Raw genomic sequence first — 21,919 nt, 5'->3', positions numbered from 1 at the left:
CAAGATCGGTAGTCTGACCTCACAAATTGGTGTTTCTTGATATCACTATCTCTGTTCACTCATTCTTCAAAACATCGTAACATGTCGTAGATGATTCATAAGCTTCGGTTTAGGCACATCCCACATACAAATCAAGTGACTTGTGTTGCACATATGTATTCGGTGCTCCTTTGTACCAATATTTGTGTTCAAATAAATATATCGAATAACATAAGCTGATTATCTTTTCCTAACAGGTTACATTTTTAAATCTCGCAGTTTACTATCCTTAGTCATTCAGTCAGTAACAACGTAGAACTTCGTACGTACGTACATCAGTTCGAATTGCCACACCACATTAGCACAGAGGTGCAGTTGTCGATTCAAATACCATAGTGGTAGAGCTAGTAAGAGTGTACGCAGTAACCGGAAAGATTAGGGTTTGGAGATGCTATTTAAAGAGTACAATCCAGTGAAATAAATTTGGGAAGAGAAAAAAGAAAGTGACATGAAGAAGTCAGAAGATTAGAATTTGGGAGAACACAAAGAGTGTACGCACCTGCGCCATTGCAAACGATTTTGAGCCATCTCATTCAGGGTCTCTAACCATCGGTTGCTATCATCTCGCGGTCCCCAACCAGGTAGTCTACACCTACCAACATGGCTCAGTCCACTTGTCAATGACTTCATGGACTTGTGCCATGTTTTGGTCTGGCCGCCCCTAGCTTCCTTCCAACCTACTCCTATACCACTGAACATCGCACGTTGAGGCAGTCGGTCGTTGGGCATACGTAACACGTGTCCTAGCCGTCTCAACTGATGAAGTTTCACTACTTCATCAATTGATTTGCCATCCTTACCTAGAACCCGTTTCCTAACAACTGTGTTACTTACTCGATGGTCCCAGGATATACGAGCCATGCTTCGAAGACACCTATGATCAAATACTAGTAACCTACGAATATCTACTCTTACCGGTCATGTTTCACTGCTATAAAGTAGGACGGAACGAACTGCTGTACAGTAAACACGTCCTTTGGTTGATAGACGGATATCTCGCCTACGCCATAAATGACGCAAGTTGGTAAAAGCTAGTCGAGCCTTCTGTATCCGTGCTGAGATTTCGTCACACACCAGACCACAAGGGCTGATGAGACTCCCAAGATAAGTGAAGTGGTTGACACACTCGACTACTTCACTCCCTACCATTAGTTCGGGTGTCAATGCAATCCAATCCTGAAGCAACATTTTGCATTTCGAGGGGGAGAAGAGCATGCCGAACATGCTTGCATTGTTGCTTAGAGTGGTCAGAAGACTGCATTTTGTCAACGTCTTCACCAAATAGAATTATGTCATCGGCATATTCCAAGTCAACAAGTGAATCTCCTGGTGGAAGTTCAACCCCTGGAAATGTAGACGTGTAAAGTGTTATCTCTAAAAGCACATCAACGACAAAGTTAAACAAGAATGGAGAGAGTGGACAGCCCTGACGAACACCACTTGAGGTAATCAATTCTGATGACAGTTCGCCATAAGCTCTCACTTGGTCAGTTGTGTTCGAGTAGAGAGCGTTTATAAGGTTAATGTACTTCTTTGGTACTCCTTTCAGTGACAAACACTGCCATAGAACCTCACGATCAACAGAGTCGAGTGCTAATGTAATATTTGAATTTTAGAATCTTAAATGTATTCACTGGTTAGTCCCAAGTGTAAGGTATATGGATTCAGTCTGCTCGGTATAAACGTGCATATGAAACATTCATTCAAATAATTCTCAGGAGTAAAATAACTTGATTACTCATAGACTGGTCAGAAATCTAGGTACCTTTTATTATTCGTTAACATTTACTTTTGTCGGTTTATGACTACTGATAAGCTAATTATATCAAACTGTTTTCTGTAATATATTTGAATTAAGTAGTTTCGATATCGTCATTTATAGCCATACTACTTTTTTGCACTGGTTTTTGATTTGCTTTATAGACTAATGAAAACCCTAAACCTGTTGGCTCGACTGATGCAATGCTTCGCTGTGTAAAAACTAGTGATTTGTTTCGAAATGGCCGTGTACCATCTGCTAAAATACATGAAAAAGAGATTATTTCAGCCTTGAAAAATCGTGACTTCTCTGCATTGGCAGAAGCGACTATGCGTGAAAGTAACCAACTTCATGCTTTATGCCTTGATACCTGGCCACCCTGTATTTATCTTAATGAATTAAGCCATTCTATAATGGATTTCGTTCACAACATAAACAATTATTTTATGAAAAATGTGGTAAGATATTTTTTAAAAGTTCATTTGTTGTTTAAATGGCTTTAAAATCAGATTGTAGTGAGGATTTTAATCATTATAGCACATAAAGCTAGGACAGTAGATCACTCAAACAATTCTCCACACAAATGAAGCGGTAATTTTGTAAAGAAGAACAGTAGAGCGTAGATTTCTTAAATAAGTAACCAAAAATGGTATTTAATAGCAGATACAGTTCAGTTAAAGATGTTGTCAAGACCGATTTTCAGTTAAGAGGGCTCATCTCTATTTCAGTAAGAATGTTCTAAAGAACTACATCAAGATATTTACTGACTTCCGTTTCAAGTCGCGTTTGATAACGTCCCAAGCCACTAAGTTACAGCACCTCCAAGACCTCAACCAAGTATGGGGAGACAGACTCGAGCTATATAATCATGGGACTATATCATAAAACTCCGCCTGGGGTCCCTCCGGGGGCTACTGCCGGTCCCAAGCCCGGATAAAGGAGAAGGGTTGGGCATGGGGTTAGCGTCCCCATCCCGTAGAAAACTAACTCACTAAAAAAACGCTAATCAGAAAAAATGATTCGAACCTTTTAAACTCTGCCCCGGGAGTCAGAAGGTCTTCATTTAGAAGAATTATGACACCTCATGATGGAAGCCGAATTCCTTCAGAAGTTATGAGGCCGATGCCCCTTCTGACAACCAGAGCGACCATTTATTTAGGTACATGGAATGTTCGTACAATGTGGGACACCGGGAGAGCCTTCCAAATTGCTGCAGAAATGAGGAGATACAACCTAGAGGTGCTTGGGATCAGTGAAACACATTGGACGAAAGTTGGACAACAACGACTAACTTCAGGAGAGCTTCTGTTATACTCTGGCCATGAAGAAGAAGAAGAAAATGCCCCACATACACAAGGAGTTGCATTGATGCTGTCCAAACGAGCACAAAATGCACTTATAGGATTGGAATCTCATGGACGCAGGATCATCAAAGCCTCCTTCAAAACAAAGAAAGAGGGCATTTCAATGAGCGTCATCCAATGCTATGCGCCTACCAACGACTACAATGAAGAAGCTAAAGATCAATTCTACGATAGGCTGCAGTCAATCGTCGAGAAGTGCCCAACAAAGGACCTGACCATTCTGATGGGAGATTTCAATGACAAGGTTGGAACAGACAATACTGGATATGAAGACATCATGGGACGACACGGACTGGGAGAAAGAAACGAAAATGGTGAGAGATTTGCAAATCTATGTGCCTTCAATAAGCTGGTCATAGGCGGCACCATATTCCCATATAAACGCATACACAAAACCACATGGACTCCACCAGATCACACTACACAGAACCAAATCGACCATATCTGCATTATCAAAAAGTTCGGGAGGACGATGGAGGATGTGAGAACCAAGAGAGGAGCTGATATAGCATCAGATCATCACTTGCTGATCACCAAGATGAAATTGAAACTCAAGAAGCACTGAACAATGGGGCGGACAACATCACAAATGTTTAATACGGCCTTTCTTCAGGATACTGACAAACTCAACGAATTCAAGATAGTCCTCAGCAGTAAGTTCCAGGCCTTTCATGATCTACTCAATGGAGAAAAAACTACTATGGAGAGCAGCTGTAAGGGGATCAAAGAGGCAATCACTTCAACATGTCATGGGTTCCTGGGTCACAAGAAGCACCACCACAAGGAATGGGTCACTGTTGACACACTGGATAAGATTCAAGAAAGGAGGAACAAGAAGGCAGCAATCAATACCAGCCGAACAAGAGCAGAAAAAGCCAAGGTACAAGCTGAATACATAGAAGTAAACAAAAAAGTGAAGAGGAGCATCAGAACTGACAAACGTAAATATGTGGAAGAGTTAGCAACGACGGCGGAAAAGGCTGCAAGAGAAGGAAACATGAGACAACTGTATGACACGACAAAGAAACTCTCTGGAAATCGCCGCAAAGAAGAACGACCAGTGAAAAGGAAGGAAGGCGAGGTAATCACCAACATTGAAGAGCGACAAAACAGGTGGGTAGAACACTTCAAAGAACTCTTGAATCGACTAGCCCCACCGAACCCACCCAACATCGAAGCAGCACCCACGGACCTCTCAATCAATGTTGGCCCACCAACAATTGAAGAAATCAGCATGGTCATCAGGCAAATCAATAGTGGCAAAGCAGCAGGATCAGACAACATTCCAGCAGAGGCACTAAAAGCAGACGTAGCGGCAACTTCAAGGATACCCCACATTCTCTTCAATAAGATTTGGGATGAGGAACAAGTACCAAAAGACTGGAAAGAAGGACTCCTGATCAAAATACCAAAGAAAGGCGATCTCAGCAACTGTGATAATTACAGGGGCATCACTGTTCTCTCAATACCGGGAAAAGTCTTCGACAGGGTATTGTTAAACAGGATGAAGGACTACGTAGACGCCCAACTTCGTGACCAACAGGCAGGATTCCGTAAGGATAGATCGTGTACAGACCAAATCGCAACTCTATGGATCATTGTGGAACAATCAGTTGAATGGAATTCATCACTCTACCTCAACTTCATTGACTACGAAAAAGCATTTGATAACGTGGACAGAACAACACTATGGAAGCTTCTTCGACACTACGGCGTGCCTCAGAAGATAGTCAATATCATACAGAATTCCTATGATGGATTACACTGCAAAATCGTGCATGGAGGATAGTTGACAGACTTGTTGGAAGTAAAGACCGGTTTCAGGCAAGGTTGCTTACTCTCACCCTTTCTCTTTCCCTTAGTGATCGACTGGATTATGAAAACGCCAACATCTGGGGGAAGCATGGGATACAGTGAACATCTAGGATGCAGTTGGACGATCTAGACTTCGCAGATGATCTGACTGTTCTATCGCAAACGCAACAACAAATGCAGGAGAAGACGATCAGTGTAGTAGCAGCCTCAGCAGCAGTAGGTCTCAATATACACAAAGAGAAAAGCAAGATTCTCCGATACAACACAGCATGCACCAATCCAATCACAATTGATGGAGAAGATTTGGAAGATGTAAAAACCTTTACATATCTGGGCAGCATCATTGATGAACAGGGTGGATCTGATGCAGATGTGAAGGCGCGGATTGACAAAGCAAGAGCAGCATATTTACAACTGAAGAACATCTGGAACTCAAAGCAACTGCCAACCAACACCAAGGTCAGGATTTTCAATACAAATGTTAAGACAGTTCTACTGTATGGGGCAGAAACCTGGAGAACTACGAAAGCCATCATCCAGAAAATACAGGTGTTTATTAACAGTTGTCTACGCAAAATACTTCAGATCCGTTGGCCGGACACTATTAGCAACAACGTACTGTGGGATAGAACAAACCAGATCCCAGTGGAGTAAGAAATCAGGAAGAAGCGCTGGAAGTGGATAGGACACACATTGAGGAAAGAACCCAATTGCGTCTTAAGACAAGCTCTCACATGGAATCCTCAAGGTCAAAGGAAAAGAGGAAGACCAAAGAACACATTACGCCGAGAAATGGAAATAGGCATGAGAAAAATGAACAAGAATTGGATGGAATTAGAAAAGAAGGCCCAGGACAGAGTGGGTTGGAGAATGCTGGTCGGCGGCCTATGCTCCATTGGGAGTAACAGGCGTAAGTAAGTAAGTAAGTAAGTACTATATCATAAAGTGACCACCTCCACTTCATCTAAATTCCAACTTTGGCAAGTAGTGGGCGGTGTGGGGGCTGTAAGACAGCATTAATATAGTATATTCAAGGCACCGAGATCACTATTTCAAGATATTAACACATATTAAAGTATCGTCACTTACCAAACACATACTATCGAACCGCAGTAACGAACACTAATTACCAACTGATGAAGTGCGATTTATGTAGCTTGTACATCGTCCCATAGTAAGATAATATCACCCACCTACTCAAGATCATAGTCTCTCTACAGTTGACAGATTCACACTATCGTAACCAACGGTTGGACACTGAGTGACATGGCTTAGAATCGATCACAATGGCGTATGTGTATACAATCTTTGTTTTCCCTTAAACCGTGAGATTTAAATTACTTGATACCTTTCTTTCTACGAACTGATTCTTTATTCATGTATTATATCCTCATACACAATCTTTCTTCTCTATATTACTACCTTTGAAGTGACTACTTCTATGAATTTGGTGTTCATCTGTTGTGTTAATGAGGTGCGGCAACTTGGACCTATGCATATATGTACCTGGTCCTACGTTGTAGCTTACTGACAGTTCCACATCACCATGTCATTTGGATCTATTCCCAGAATATCAGCGGCGAAGTTTAAGAGGAATGGTGAGTTTTGGCAACCGTATCTAACTTTGTTGATAAACTGGAATGATAGTTCGAGGTAGTTATGTCCTCTCACATTGCTTGATGTGTCCGTGTACAAAACGTTCAACATATTGCTTAACGTTCTAGACACTTTTGTTCCACAGACAGTACCAAGACACAGCTCTGTCGGCCTAGTCGAAGACGACTCTAATGTCAAGAAAAGCAATGTTTGTTGGCGTTCTGTAAGCATGGCAGATAGTAACGATGTGATCAATGCACCAACGACGTGGTCAAAAACCAGCCTACCCCTCGTTAGTCAGTATTTCTGTATGATCGAAATAGGATCAAAGTCTTTATGTAGGATGTTATGTGGTATAGGTAACCACAGAATAAATACCTCTATAAAGATTGCCTATCAATGGGCAAGACCGACAACATTACACAAAATGAACTACTGACTCAAACAAACAAAAACTGACAGGTCCTCTTTTCTCAGTTCCTCCAACTGCACTTGCGACCTTACATGTGCATGCCAAAGTACACATTTGAAGTACGGAGAGTACATGTCCGCATTTCTGTGCACGTTCTAAAGAATTTCGGACTGAAAGTCGCAATGTCTCCAAATAATGCAATAGCCCTGCATTTAATTGATACCAAGCATAGCATTGACATTTTTCAATCCTTCAAAATTACCGGCAGACAAAACAAACGTAGCGTCTCCGGTTTGGCGAAGCAGTGGCAATCAAGGAACTCAATCCTAATTTATGTGTCCAGAAAGAAACAGTAACCAACTCATCATTACCTTGGTAAATTATTATGTTCTGTTATCAATATTATGATTATTTTATTCGTGTTTATTTTGTTATGCGGTCTCCACCAAACTAATTCTTATTATATGTGAACTAAAATTATCCTTTCGTTCATCAGTTTTTTCATTCGCTCAATTCTCTAAACTTATATAAACTCTTCAAATCTTGTTTAATTATTAAATAACCCATCTTATCAATTTCTAACTCTAGACAATCACCAATTCATGACTAAATGTCTTATATCTATTTTCATCCAAGTGAGGACTGGAGTCAGACAAGGCTTCTTACTCTCCCCCTTTTTCTTCTTCTCATGGTTGGCTGGATTATGAAGACCTCAACTTCTGAGAGGAAGCACGGAATAAAATGGGCGGGTTGGATGCAACCAGACGATTTGAAATTCGCAGATGACCTAGCCCTTCTATACCACACACGCCAACAAACGCAGATGAAGATAAGTAATGTAGCAGCAGCTTCTGCATCAGCAGGCCTCAACATGCACAAGGGAAAAAGCAAGATCTTCAAATACAACACAGAGAAAATCAACTCAGTCAGACTTGATGGAGAAAATCTTTAAGAGGTGGAAACGTACCTGGGCAGCATCGTCGATGGACAAGAAGGATCTGATGCAGACGTGAAGGAAATGATTGGCAAAGCAAGGGCAACATTCCTACAATTGAAGAACATATGGAACTTCAAGCACTTCGACCAATATCAAAGTCAGAATCTTCAATACGAACGTCAAGACAGTTCTACTGTACGGAGCTGAAACTTGGAAAACTACTAAATCCATCATCAAGAAGGTACAAGTATTTATAAATAGTTGTCTACTGAAGATACTCAACAACCATTGACCGGATACGACCAGGAACAGACTACTGTGGGAGAGAACAAACCAGCTCCCATCTGAAGAGAAAATTAGCAAAAGACGTTGGAGGTGGATAGGACGCACATTTTGGAAATCGTTAAACTGCATCACGAAGCAATCCCTAACTAGGAATGCTGAAGGGAAACGGAAAACAGGTAGACCAAGAGACACAGTTCGTCGAGAATTGGAAGCAGACATGAAAAGGATGAATATCAACCGGAAAGCATTGCTCAGGACAGAGTTGGATGGAGAATGCTGGTGATCGGTCTGTGCTTCTCCGTGAGGGGTAACAGGCGTAATTTAGTAATATCTAATTTTAAGTGATTTGAATCATAGGACTCTTAATCTCAGGGTCGTGGGTTCCATTCCCATATCGGGCTTCGTCCCGTAAGCCAGAGCTCCGTGTCTTGCAGTTGCCGGCCTTGCTCTCAAGTGCCCTAGTACGACCGAGAATTGGGAGAGTCAGTTCTCCCTCTCGAAATGATCTCACATGGCCACGTGCATTCAACCACTGCCAGGGAAGTCCTACTCACCACCTTCTCGCGGCAGGAATGTTGTTTACGAAATCGAGAACGAAAAGCGAATGTCTGGCGCTTTAACCGGGTCGGTGGATGTGGAGGATCTAACTAGGGGAGTTGGAGAACCCTGATTCCAAACCAGTGGTGCACATGGGCTCCAGTATCTTAAAGGAAGAAATGGCGTGTGTACCAACCGTTGGTCACTGGCTATCATGAGACTGCATCTCTTAACGTTGCTCCATTGCCTTGTGGATTAGACCTCTTGGTCAAAGGCTCTGGGTGTGGCTCCCTAAGCAAACCACCTGCTTCGGTTTGGGCACCCGGGTGGTATTGCAGCCCACAAGAAAATCAAATGATATAAACTCTAAGTGAATGTAGCATATGTATTTGCCGTCTCTTTGTACAAATATTCATGCGTCCAAATAAATAATGTCTTACCTATATATATATATATATATATATATATATATATATATATATATATATATATATATATATATATATATATATATATATATAATTGATAATATTTGTTATTCTAATTCCGCCATCAACATCAATTTTTTCTCACATATCGTGTCTCGATGTTGCACATTAATAGATATACGGTTCCAAACAGTTGATGAAAAACCACGAAATATTTTTAATTCATATTATTCTGCCTCAATATTTGTTTTCGTTTTATTCAAGTTCGTAAAGGTAACCAATTTCATGAATCGGCTTTCATGTTACACTGACAATTAATAAACGAACTACCTCGCAACTATAGTTATATTATCTTAACAACTGAGCGGCACATTCGTCTTCAAATATACGGTAGAAAATAAATATAATTAATAGTTGTGTTATAATTCTCTTATCACAACCCAGCTATTCTTATTGCTTAGTATTCTCGGACACCAGTTCACTCGACAAGTATCCAAATCAGAACGCGGTTGAACAGGAAAGAGATTATATTCCAGATAGCAAGGTTAGACGGAAGTAAGAAGCAAAGTAGGAAAAACGTTAGTATATTTGTAGTCTGTACATGAGGAGATTTCTCGAGTATTCTCCAAGTGTCAACTAGCGCTGATTGGATAAGAATTAGCCAATCAGTGTGCACCAAGGCAATCATACATTGAGCATGCTTTAATCCAACCTATATCCCTCTAACAAGTTGCATAGCATTGTTTATTGGTGCGTAATGCCTTAACATCACTTAGCATCCGATGAAGTTGCAAATTTGGGTACTTTTTTAATCCTTGGTGTCTTGTTAATAGTTCCCATATATACTTTCAGGTTTGAAGTGAACTTGACCCGCTCAGGTTGGTTATTTGTAAGCTTCAGCTAGATATTGAGTTATTAAGAAACCTAAGGTCTAATAAGCTTCGTTAACTGATTCTTTTGACAGTCAAAAAATGATGTGTCCTTTGCTACATTCCAGTGCAATCAGCGATTTGGGTTCGTTGAACGGGATTGCATCTTGCTCCTTAACTCTAACTGATGAACTCGTGAAAGCTTAATTCTTTCTGTTATTTCTAGTAACTTGGTCTAAGAGTTAATCACTGTTGTTTCCTTTTTAGTAGTTGTTTTATCTCACTGCTAACTGTTTGTCCACATATGCGTTATCAGTCTAAACGATTTTTTAGTGTAAAACATTTAGTTCCTTCGATAAATTTAAATAATGCACTGAGAAAATTTATTGGTACAATACATTTTGAAGTCTGGTCACGCATTTATTTATTAAGACATTTATGTATAATAAATGTCAGATTAGAAAAATTGGAACATAGAAAACAAAAATAAAGAAGAACAGTATAATTCACACCACTCTGGATACTAAGTCAATACTAACAAGGTATTGTGTTAATATATCTCACACTTCTGATAAACATCGTCTTACTGCATTATCTGAGTTTGTCGAAATTGTAATGACTGCTTTTATATCTAGTCGACTTTTTGACGTCTATATGTAGTTTGTGGTTATAGAAAGTAGTAAGGAAGGTAATAACAAGCGTTCCAGTAGCAGACTTGTCACATACGTTAATCCACAATATACACTATCATTTAAAGACCGAAAAGATCCTGATCATACACTCAACCTGGGTAGTGAGCAGATAGAAGTAGTCGGGAAGTTCGTGCATCTCGGTAGCTGATTAGTTGCTGGTGGTGACTTGAGTGGTGAGGTCGATTCACGTATAGCAACACCATGTTAGTAATGCAGAGGTTCGGCATCGTGTGTTCGGGCACAGAGATGATAATGCAATCGATGTTACTATCTTGAAACACCGACTTCGGTGTCTTGGACATGTTCTACGAATGTCGTCCCAGATAATTCCACGTTGTGCATTATTTGGTTGAAAAATGCGGATAGGTTGTCAGTGTACGATATGGTGTCGTGCTATAAAAGAAAGTTGTACATGACTGGTTCCTGTCGGTACTTTACGACTCCCTGGGTGAGGTCCTAAAGATAGTGCAACATAGTGGCTAGAGACGTTATCAGATATGGCTCAGAATAGAAGCTATTGGCGATCCTGCTGTAACTTTATTTTACTTTCTTTATAAAAAAGGACGTAACTCCTTTAACTGAAAGAATGCTTTCTGGTTGTATATTTGCTAACCGAACTGCATCTCCCATCATACACTAATTTCTGTTCGTTATTGTTATTCTTTTTCTCAATTTTTTCACTTTCATTGTTATTATGTGGGGCATATGTATGTGGTGGCCTTCCGTACCAATATTTATGTGTTCAAATAAATAAATAAACTGTCATTTCATAGATGTTTTATCACTCTGTGTTTCAGTCACTTTTACTCTTTGAGTGAAGCTGAAACGAGTTTGCTAACATTTGTTTGATTCAGTGCTAATACCCATTAACCATATCTGTTGTTTCTACAAGATCTTGGTGGACTACTGCATAAAAAACTTTAAACTAGATTAAGTTCTCAGTTAAGTTGTTCTCTAAATCTACCGATGGTATTTTTATTTTACGGTTAATAATGAATGCTTTTTCCTATGTATAGGTTGCTTACACGTTTGACGCTGGTCCAAATGCATTTTTACTGACTGAATCACAAAATATTTCCATTGTTTTGAAATATCTTGTTGAATGTTTTGGTTATACGGTGGGAGCCGATAGCTTTTTTAATGATGCGGATAAAGTTACCATCAAATGTCTGAATTCAAATAAGTATCTGAAAATTACTGGGATTCCCTATGGTTTGTCAGATAAACCATTAGATCAGGTAATTTTTCCAAGTTTAGTTTTTAGAAGATAATGATTCTCACAGTTCTCTAGGGGAATCATTTTTATTTATCTTTTGAAAATATTCTATTCGAGATACCTTTTTCTTATCCAAGCACCTTAAGAATTTGTCTCTCACTCAAATGATCGTTATGTAGTGCACAAATGGTAACTTTGATCTCCGAAGAAACATTCCAAATGCAAAGTGATTATGATCTGTTTTAAATGTGAACCTTCTGCTGAAAGGTTTTACACGCTTATTTTTGTATTTGTTTTTAACACAATTCATTAATCAAGTATTGGTTTATGTAAGTTAGGTTTCCAACTAGACTTGATACAATGTCTAATGACGTGGTCTGGGTGGTCATACTGAAGTAGATGTAGTGATCTTTAAGCCAATCCAGTCATAGATTATCACAAATCGTCATTAGAATTGTCAGTCTCAAGTAGTGTTCGTCAGTGTTTTCAATACCACTTTTTATTTGATTTCATGGATCAGATCGGGGATTATCCTTTTTCATGTAGACCCATTAATCCACATGGAGTATTCAGTTAACATTTCCTTATCTGGTAGGGAGCAAGCGTAATGCAGAGTTACCTGGACGTCTTAAATAACGACACAAGGATATTTGGGATCTGTTCCTTTACTTCCGATTGTAAAATATTCTCTCCTAGGTTGATCTCAGGGTGTGAAGTTTTTGAATACGCTCAGTGTTGGCGGGACTTGGTTAAGTAAGTTGAAATCTGGGAGCCTTCAAATTGAAATATGACATCAGTACATGAAGTAATTAGCTGATGGTCTGGTAGGTGCATACCACTTGGTTTAGGGTCCGCGTGATAATCACGATCGCTCAACATTCGGTGACATGTTTTAAAAGCAGTCACAATGACCTAGATGCATTCACTATTTATCTTCCTCTAGATCTTGTGTTTCAGAATTCCCTTATATATTACTTCTTATCCCATATTCTCGAACAGCATTTTCAGTGTTTAGTCTTTCTGATTATCGTTGGTACTGCGTCATTTCGTCTTCGCTATTTTCCTCGTTAGTTTCTTTTTACCTTGTTTATTAGGTTTTGTAATTTGGGTTAATACATCTTTGTACTAGGCTTATCTGTGGTTGTGATTAATTGACTAAATATATAACTTAGTGGCTGTAAGACGATTGCTTCGGCCAATAAGTTATCGAAAATCTATATCTATTAGAGATAGTCATTGAATTCTCTCAATCATGTTTGTGAAGTATCTGACAATCTGCCACGTGTTTCATTTTTTTATTTATTCAAACTGGAGTCCTACGTCTTTTACAAGGACTTCGTAGACCCCTATATCCATACTAACCATCATTTATTTTTTCTTGAAATTATTAGATTTTAGCAAAACCTGTCATCTGTGATGTCACTTTGTACTACCCATTCCGTCAAAAGATGTAGTTCTTATTTGAAGAATGAAGTTATTAATGAATAACAATTTTAGTTGGCATACAGATATATTGTTGTTATAAGTTTGAGTAATAGGTATTTGAGTCATGAGTGACTTTTAGAAGTTATTAGCCATTCCTTGGGAAGTCTCCATGTATGTGGTCTTCTCATTCACTTGAAACGGTCCTTGGTTCCATTTCCGGCCTTTTTCTTATAAGTTTATTCACCAATTAAGTATTGCGTCTTGATGTTTTATCCCTTTTTCATTTACCAATATATGATCAACTGTATAGTATTACTAGCTCGCAAGTAATGTAACTCATTTTGTCAAAAATTACTGTTACATTTGCGATAAATGTTTGACCGTCTACACTGGTTGAATAATAAAATTTTAGTTGCTTAGCGATATAAAATTCATGCAATCTAATTCAGCAACCATTACCGACCTTTTACCCTTAACCATTGACCACATCGAAAATGGTACTATCAAATTGTCCTGACTTTAATAGGTCAGAAGTAAAAATAAATTTCTAAAAGAGTCTTTCAACCAATGATCCATATTATCGTTATATCAAATTCGTATTTTCGAAAACTTTTCCCGGCTAAATATGTACTGTAGTGTACATATCTTTTACCACCATACTTGTTGTGTACGTACACATTATTTTACAAGTTTTTTTTAAAACGTTTGCTAGAGCACTAATTAACATTGTATTCAATAATGTCTCTGAGACTATTTTGTTACTCTGCTCATATTACAAAGAAATTTATCTATATGGTCGGAGTAATTACTTTTGAAAAACACTTCGTAATAATAAGAAAATAGTAAGAAAAAATCTGTACTTAATTGCTAGGGAAAATATGATTGTCATACCGAATTCATTAAAATAAATTTGACTAAAGTATGTGTCACACTTTTAACTCTGTCTTATCATGTATGCAACAGTATGTTGTGTTTGGCATTAAAATCCGCCTGTAGCTCTTCTAGGGTTACTGCTGGTCGCAAGCCAAGATAATGGAGGAGGGTTGGACACAGAATCACCAACCTTGCCAAAAAACGCTAACCAGAAAAAAATAATTTAAACCATTTGAACTCTATCCTGGAAGCTCAACCATCTGCATTCAGAAGAATTATGACGCGTTGTAGTAAAAGCCGATATTCTTTGGTAGTCACGTGGCTGATGCCCATTCTACCAACCATATCAACCATTAATATAGGTACATAGAATGTCCGGACAATGTTGGAGACCGGGAGAACCAGTCAAACAGCTATGGAAATGAGGAGATTCAACTTGGCGGTTCTCGGAATCAGTGAAACCTATTGAACCCACGATGAATAGAAAAGGATAGATTCAGGAGAGACGCCACTGTACTCTTATCAGGAAGAGGAAAATGCTCCACACCTTTCGGAGGTTTCTCTGATGCTTTTTTAAAGAAGCGTTATGTGCACATATTAGGTGGGGATCTCATGGATCTAGAATCATCAAAGCACCCTTCAAAACAAAGGAGGGAATCACAACCAATGTGTTGCACCACCTATTATGGCAGTGACGAAAATAAGGATCGGTTTTACGAGAGGCTGCAATCGATCATAACGGAGTGCTCAGAAAAGGAACTGACCATCCTGATGAGAGATCTAAACACCAAAGTCAGGATGGAAAACACCGAATATGAAGATATTGGACGACATGGACTAGAAGAAAAGAACGAGAATGGTTAGAGATTCACGAATTCATGTGTATTCAACAAAATGTTTGTAGGGAGCACCATATTCCCACACGAACGCATACACAAGGCTACGTGCGTATCACCGGAACACACCACACTACGAAGAACCAGATCGATCATATCTGCATCACTAAAAAGTTCAAAAGGACAATGGAAGACGTGAGAACAAGTGTGGCATGGGTTACTTATATCCACACAGGTAGTATATAATGGTGGTCAGGAATAGAGTGTATTTCAGTAGGTCGATGAGGAAAGAACGGGAACGGGACGCAATTGGCATGAAAACGCATAAATAGTGAAATCTGAGACAATGGATTGATATTTGCAACAAGAACAGTCAAGTTTTAAACGATGGATTGATATTTTGCAAATTAACGATTTACTATAAGGTTCTCAGATTTTATTGAAATGCTCTATAATTTTGTGCTTAAATACATTCGGTTGTCCGCACCTGTGTTCTCCTTCACTACACAAGGAGAGGAGCTGAAATAGCTTCAGACCACCGCCTGGTGGTTGTCAAGTTGAAACTGAAGCTAAAGAAACATTGGACAACTGGAAAAACAGCATTACAAAGGTTCAACATGTGCCGACAGACTCTAAAGAAGAACACCTCATCAGGATACCAAAGAAAGGAGTTCTGAGCAATTGTGAGGACTATAGAGACCGCACTATGATCAGTACCAGGAAAAGTTTTCGGATGTTACTGAACCGGTCCAAGGATTCAGTAGACGCCCATCTTCGAGATCAGAAGAACGGGCAACATTCCTACAATTGAAGAACATATGGAACTTCAAGCACTTCGACCAATATCAAAGTCAGAATCTTCAATACGAACGTCAAGACAGTTCTACTGTACGGAGCTGAAACTTGGAAAACTACTAAATCCATCATCAAGAAGGTACAAGTATTTATAAATAGTTGTCTACTGAAGATACTCAACAACCATTGACCGGATACGACCAGGAACAGACTACTGTGGGAGAGAACAAACCAGCTCCCATCTGAAGAGAAAATTAGCAAAAGACGTTGGAGGTGGATAGGACGCACATTTTGGAAATCGTTAAACTGCATCACGAAGCAATCCCTAACTAGGAATGCTGAAGGGAAACGGAAAACAGGTAGACCAAGAGACACAGTTCGTCGAGAATTGGAAGCAGACATGAAAAGGATGAATATCAACCGGAAAGCATTGCTCAGGACAGAGTTGGATGGAGAATGCTGGTGATCGGCAGTAGTGATTTTATCGTTTAAACTCATCGGTCGATCTAAGCTAGACTACCATTGAAAACCTGGAAGCACTGAGTTGCCGTTTTGTCGTAGTATGGGCCTTCACAGCACTGCTCATTCAGGATCCTGCATGCGGGACTAGAACCGGGACCTTCGGTTTCGTGCACGATCGCCTAACATCTGGATTATTGAGCCGGCATTCAACGGTATGAATGTCGAACTTCAATCGACCCATGATCTTGCGCAAGCATTCTTCCATTGTCTGAGGTAGATACATGTCTTCGCCGAACACCGATTCGACTCTGCTGGTCATGGCTTCAACCGTTGAACTTAAATTCGTCAGCAGTAAAAATAATCTTACTCTTATCATCAGTGAGGATTCACCGTAGCATGTTTTGATTGTAATTTTGTTTGCTGAACCAGGTTTTACTTGTCAATCATTCCTTAGTAGATTTTTGTATATAATAGTGCTTTTTGCATTTCTTTTGCTGTTAACGAGTAAGAGTCGAATTGGATCATACTATGGCTTATACAATCAATGAATTAGATCATTTTAATGATGGGGTATCTTAATATTTGTTACTTATCCATTTATGATGTCTATATACTGACTGCTACATGCTGTTACCTATCTGTTTCGAGCAGTTCTCCATCCTTGTATTATATCTTGAGTGTACGTGAAGCAAAATTAATAAAATTTTTCTAAAATATAATATTCCTCATCTAATTTTACTTCACTCATACATTTCGTTTAAATTTCTTCTGATTTTTCATTACAGAATCTCTTGAAAATATTGCCCTCTATTTCTGGTGGTATTAGATACTTGATCAGTACTGAAGTAAGTAACTAGATTATTCATACCATTGAATCTTATTGTTCATTTTCAAGCTTAGTTTTCCAATACATACTACAGAATGTTTCTGATTATTCTAATTAATTATTATCAAGCCCCCAAATGCCGTGGTACGACCGAGAGTGGGGAGAGTCAGTTCTCCCTCTCGAAATGATCTCACATGGCCACGTGCATTCAACCACTGCCAGGGAAGTCCTACTCACCACCTTCTCGCGGCAGGAATGTTGTTTACGAAATCGAGAACGAAAAGCGAATGTCTGGCGCTTTAACCGGGTCGGTGGATGTGGAGGATCTAACTAGGGGAGTTGGAGAACCCTGATTCCAAACCAGTGGTGCACATGGGCTCCAGTATCTTAAAGGAAGAAATGGCGTATGTACCAACCGTTGGTCACTGGCTATCATGAGACTGCATCTCTTAACGTTGCTCCATTGCCTTGTGGATTAGACCTCTTGGTCAAAGGCTCTGGGTGTGGCTCCCTAAGCAAACCACCTGCTTCGGTTTGGGCACCCGTGCAGTATTACAACTATCACGCAAATCGAATGATTTGTATGGCGACTATGTATTCAATGCTTCCTTGTACCAATGTGTTTAAATAAATAAAAAACAGAGGTTTCAGTCCCAGAACCCAGTATACAGACCATTTCGAGATAGACGAAAATAGCAAAGATGTATTGAAGTTTAGCGCACTTTAATTTTAAAGAAAATTTCTTTACCTCTCGCTTAATACTTCCGTGTTGCGTCTCCTTTTTTATGATTTGTAACAGTCTGTGAATGTTTGCTAAAAACTACTAGCCGTGAAGGCTTCATGAGTAAAGAATCAAGTTTTTGACTGAAAAGTCTACAGAAGACAAAAATCAACAAATACTATGTTGAACTAGGTAACAACACCATAAAATCTAAAGCTGTCACTGGCAAGCTGAGGTGAAAACAGATGGCTTATAACAGTGCTAAGCTTCAAAGACCTTAAGTAACCAATCGATGATTTCTAGGATAATTCTCAAAAAAAACTCATCGAGTTCACGAGGAAACTATGAATATGAAGGGCTGTATAGCCGTCATATTATTTTTATACAGTCGTGAGACCTCCACAACTAGATCAGTTACATTAGGATTCTAGTCTTAATTGCACTATGTAGCATGCTCAATTCTGAGTAAACAATTGCTTTTAAATGATTGTAAATCTGGGGTGAAGTTATTAAGCATCTTTTAAAAGACATGAACCTCGGGCTTCAGTTACTGCAGCAAACTTACAACGCATATAAGAACTTTAAGACTTCTTGGTCAAAGGCTCTGGGTGTGGCTCCCTAAGAAAACCACCTGCTTCGGTTTGGGCACCCGGGGGGTATCCCAGCCCTCATACAAATCGAATGATGAAGTGTGGCGTATATCTATTTGCCGCCTCATTTTATCAATGTTTATGTGTTTAAATAAAGTCAAAATTATTATTATTATCCTTGACCGAAGCTGCTATCTTGACGCGGTGGTCGGGCTTGCCTATCGTGATAACCCAACCGAGCTATATTGGCTGGAACATATGTTCCTGCAGGTTCTACCATGCCAGGCAGGTCGATTGGTGAACGGTAAGACTAAAAGCAGCAACTCAAGGTCTGAGGGCGAAGTCGTACTGCTGACTGTAGAGGTGTGTGACAGCAGTAAGGTGTTTCCTTCAGACAACCAGCATGACAGCGATGCTGCCTTCCCACAAGGGAGGTGGGGTTAGAAAAGGTCGACCCTAAAAATGTCACACCTCACCTTACCTCACGGATTTCCGTCTCCGGCGGTAAGGTCCTTTGAAGAACGGAGCTAACACATTAAAAACCTTCCACGAAAAGGTCGTGCGCGACTGGCCTCAAGCAGTTGTCCCTTGGGCTCTGCGGTCACGCTCCCAGGTCGTCAAGACCAACACTAATCTAATTTCCTTTTCAGGTTCCTCAAGAAATACCCTTCCACGGTGTGGGCAGCCGGGAAGTGATATCAACCCTCATAGCCGTAACAGCACACGAGACCAAGTTGGTCACATTCCAATCCTTCCTACACCTACTAATAACTCTCTTATCTCCATGACTAATCCTCCTCACGTCTCTTTATCACCTCGCACCACTAGGGCAAACGATTCGAGTACGCGGAACGTCATTCCTGGTCTCCTGAAACCACGCTCTAAACTACACGTAGGAGCTTTTAACGTGCGAACACTTTGCCAAATAGGACAGCAGGCTTCCTTAGCTAAAACTTTAGAATCTCGCGCCATCGATGTGTGCTGCGTCTCCGAAACGCGCATACAGGATCCAAGTAGCGTCATTCATTTGACCTCACCATGCCAAAATAAAGAACCGACTCGATTTACGCTTCGTGTATCTGGAAGCCCTGATTCTGCTTCCCGTGGCCTCGCCGGCGTAGGTATAGCATTGAGTCCTAGGGCAGAACTAGCTCTCTTAGAGTGGATCCCAGTAGACAGTCGTTTGTGGGCTGTCCGACTAAGCGGAACAGTAAGAACTCGGAAAGATATGGATACTCGTCGTTGCCTCTTCGTCGTCTCTGCCTATTCTCCCAATGACTGCAGCACAGATGATGTAAAAGATGAGTTTTACAGAAAGCTCTCCGACCTTCTCCGAAAAGCTAGGCGCTCGGATGTAGTAATAGTGGCCGGTGACTTCAATGCTCAATTAGGTAAACTAAGCGATAGGAAAAGACACCTAGGTGGATCTTATGGTGCTGTGGCTCAAAGAACAGATAATGGCGACCGTCTGTTGCAGCTATGCTCAGATAACCGCCTGTTCCTTGCAAATACTAACTTTAATCATAAGGAAAAACATCTTTTAACATGGCGAACCCCTAATTCGTCCCAACGTTGGACCCAAATAGATCACATCGCTATCAGCCACCGATGGAGGGGCTCGATAGAAGACTGTCGCTCATTCTGGAGTACATGCTTAGATTCAGATCATGTTCTAGTACGAGCGCGTATCTGTCTGCGTCTTACTGGACGTAGGAAAGACGCTGCAAGGAAACCTCTTAGGGGCCTACTTAATGATAGTCAAGCTAAGAGTATATTTCAGGAACAACTAGGAAAACAGTTAGGCAGCCATGTATGTGATGCCCACCCCGATGCAGCATGGAATGATATCCGAAAAGCTGTGGAAACAGCAATGATATCTGCTAGTACGGTAACCCGTAAGGTTAGGGAGCAACACTGGATCTCAGCAACCGACTGTTAGCAAAACACTCAGAGGAAGATGGACATATTATTCATTCTCGATCCAGTAGGTTGGATCGATGGGCAGAACACTTTAGGGATCAGTTCAGCTGGCCTTCAGCCACACTTCGGTATCCCACGATCTCCAGTCAGCCTAAATGGCAAGTTAATGTAGGCCATAGGAAATCTGTAGCGAGGGAGAGCAGCAGACCCTAACAGGTTTACTCCTGAGATTTTTAAGGATGGTAGTTCAGTAATAGCAGTGAGATTAACTGAGGTCTTAGGTAGAATCTGGGAACTGGACGTAATCCCATCTGACTGGTCTCAATCACTGATTGTGCCAGTCTATAAGAAAGGACAAAAGTCCTCTTGTGACAATCACAGAGGAATCAGTTTGACTAATAGTGTCTAAAATGTTAGCTTCAATAATACTTCGACGCCTAACCGAGGCTCGTGAAGAACAGACTAGAGAAAATCAGGCTGGTCTTCGACCTGGACGTGGTTGTATAGACCAGATATTCACACTACGTCAGGTTCTAGAACACTGACACACATTCAGGCGCCCCATAATGGTAGTATTTCTCGACCTTAAGGCGGCATTCGACTCTGTTGATCGTGAGGTTCTATGGCAGTGTTTGTCACTGAAAGGAGTACCAAAGAAGTACATTAACCTTATAAACGCTCTCTACTCGAACACAACTGACCAAGTGAGAGCTTATGGCGAACTGTCATCAGAATTGATTACCTCAAGTGGTGTTCGTCAGGGCTGTCCACTCTCTCCATTCTTGTTTAACTTTGTCGTTGATGTGCTTTTAGAGATAACACTTTACACGTCTACATTTCCAGGGGTTGAACTTCCACCAGGAGATTCACTTGTTGACTTGGAATATGCCGATGACATAATTCTATTTGGTGAAGACGTTGACAAAATGCAGTCTTCTGACCACTCTAAGCAACAATGCAAGCATGTTCGGCATGCTCTTCTCCCCCTCGAAATGCAAAATGTTGCTTCAGGATTGGATTGCATTGACACCCGAACTAATGGTAGGGAGTGAAGTAGTCGAGTGTGTCAACCACTTCACTTATCTTGGGAGTCTCATCAGCCCTTGTGGTCTGGTGTGTGACGAAATCTCAGCACGGATACAGAAGGCTCGACTAGCTTTTACCAACTTGCGTCATTTATGTCGTAGGCGAGATATCCGCGCAATTTCGTAGATTGGTTGAAGTTAGACATTAACAGCGTTGGATGCCTGCTCAGTGGTTAAGTGCTCGCGCACGAAACAACTAAATCCTGGGTTCGAATCTCGCAGGGGGCGTGGTCGTGAATGCGCACTGCTAAGGAGTCCTACAATAGGACAAAACGGTCGTACAGTGCTTCCAGGTTTTCCATGGTGGTCTAGCTTCAATTGACTCATGAACCCCGCTATACTGTGTTTATTATACTACGTATTCAGACCGCAGTTATCTGATATCTGTCTAAAGCGGGTTCAATATATGTTATGTGAACACTATTTTTGATGTTCAG

General features: G+C 40.4%; 1 protein-coding gene across 6 annotated transcripts in view; it reads left to right on the top strand.

The window, feature by feature from the left end:
* MS3_00003278 (uncharacterized protein) overlaps positions 1-21,919 on the top strand; it is a 44,906-nt gene that overhangs the window by 3,011 nt on the left and 19,976 nt on the right. For 4 of the 6 annotated variants that reach the window (XM_051211020.1, XM_051211022.1, XM_051211023.1 and 1 more), the window contains 3 exons: positions 1,963-2,256; positions 11,750-11,971; positions 17,126-17,185. In XM_051211020.1, coding sequence (XP_051071050.1) covers positions 1,963-2,256; positions 11,750-11,971; positions 17,126-17,185 — 576 coding nt within the window. Of the gene's footprint in view, positions 1-1,962; positions 2,257-2,886; positions 6,576-10,169; positions 11,972-17,125; positions 17,186-17,235; positions 18,544-21,919 lie in introns of those variants that run through there. The other 2 variants (XM_051211021.1, XM_051211019.1) reach the window with 2 other exon arrangements.

The sequence above is a fragment of the Schistosoma haematobium genome, chromosome ZW (assembly GCF_000699445.3).
Source record: "Schistosoma haematobium chromosome ZW, whole genome shotgun sequence".
NCBI classification, from domain to species: domain Eukaryota; kingdom Metazoa; phylum Platyhelminthes; class Trematoda; order Strigeidida; family Schistosomatidae; genus Schistosoma; species Schistosoma haematobium.
The sequence above is the reverse complement of the archived record's forward strand: the minus strand, read 5'-3'. Positions and strand labels throughout refer to the sequence as shown.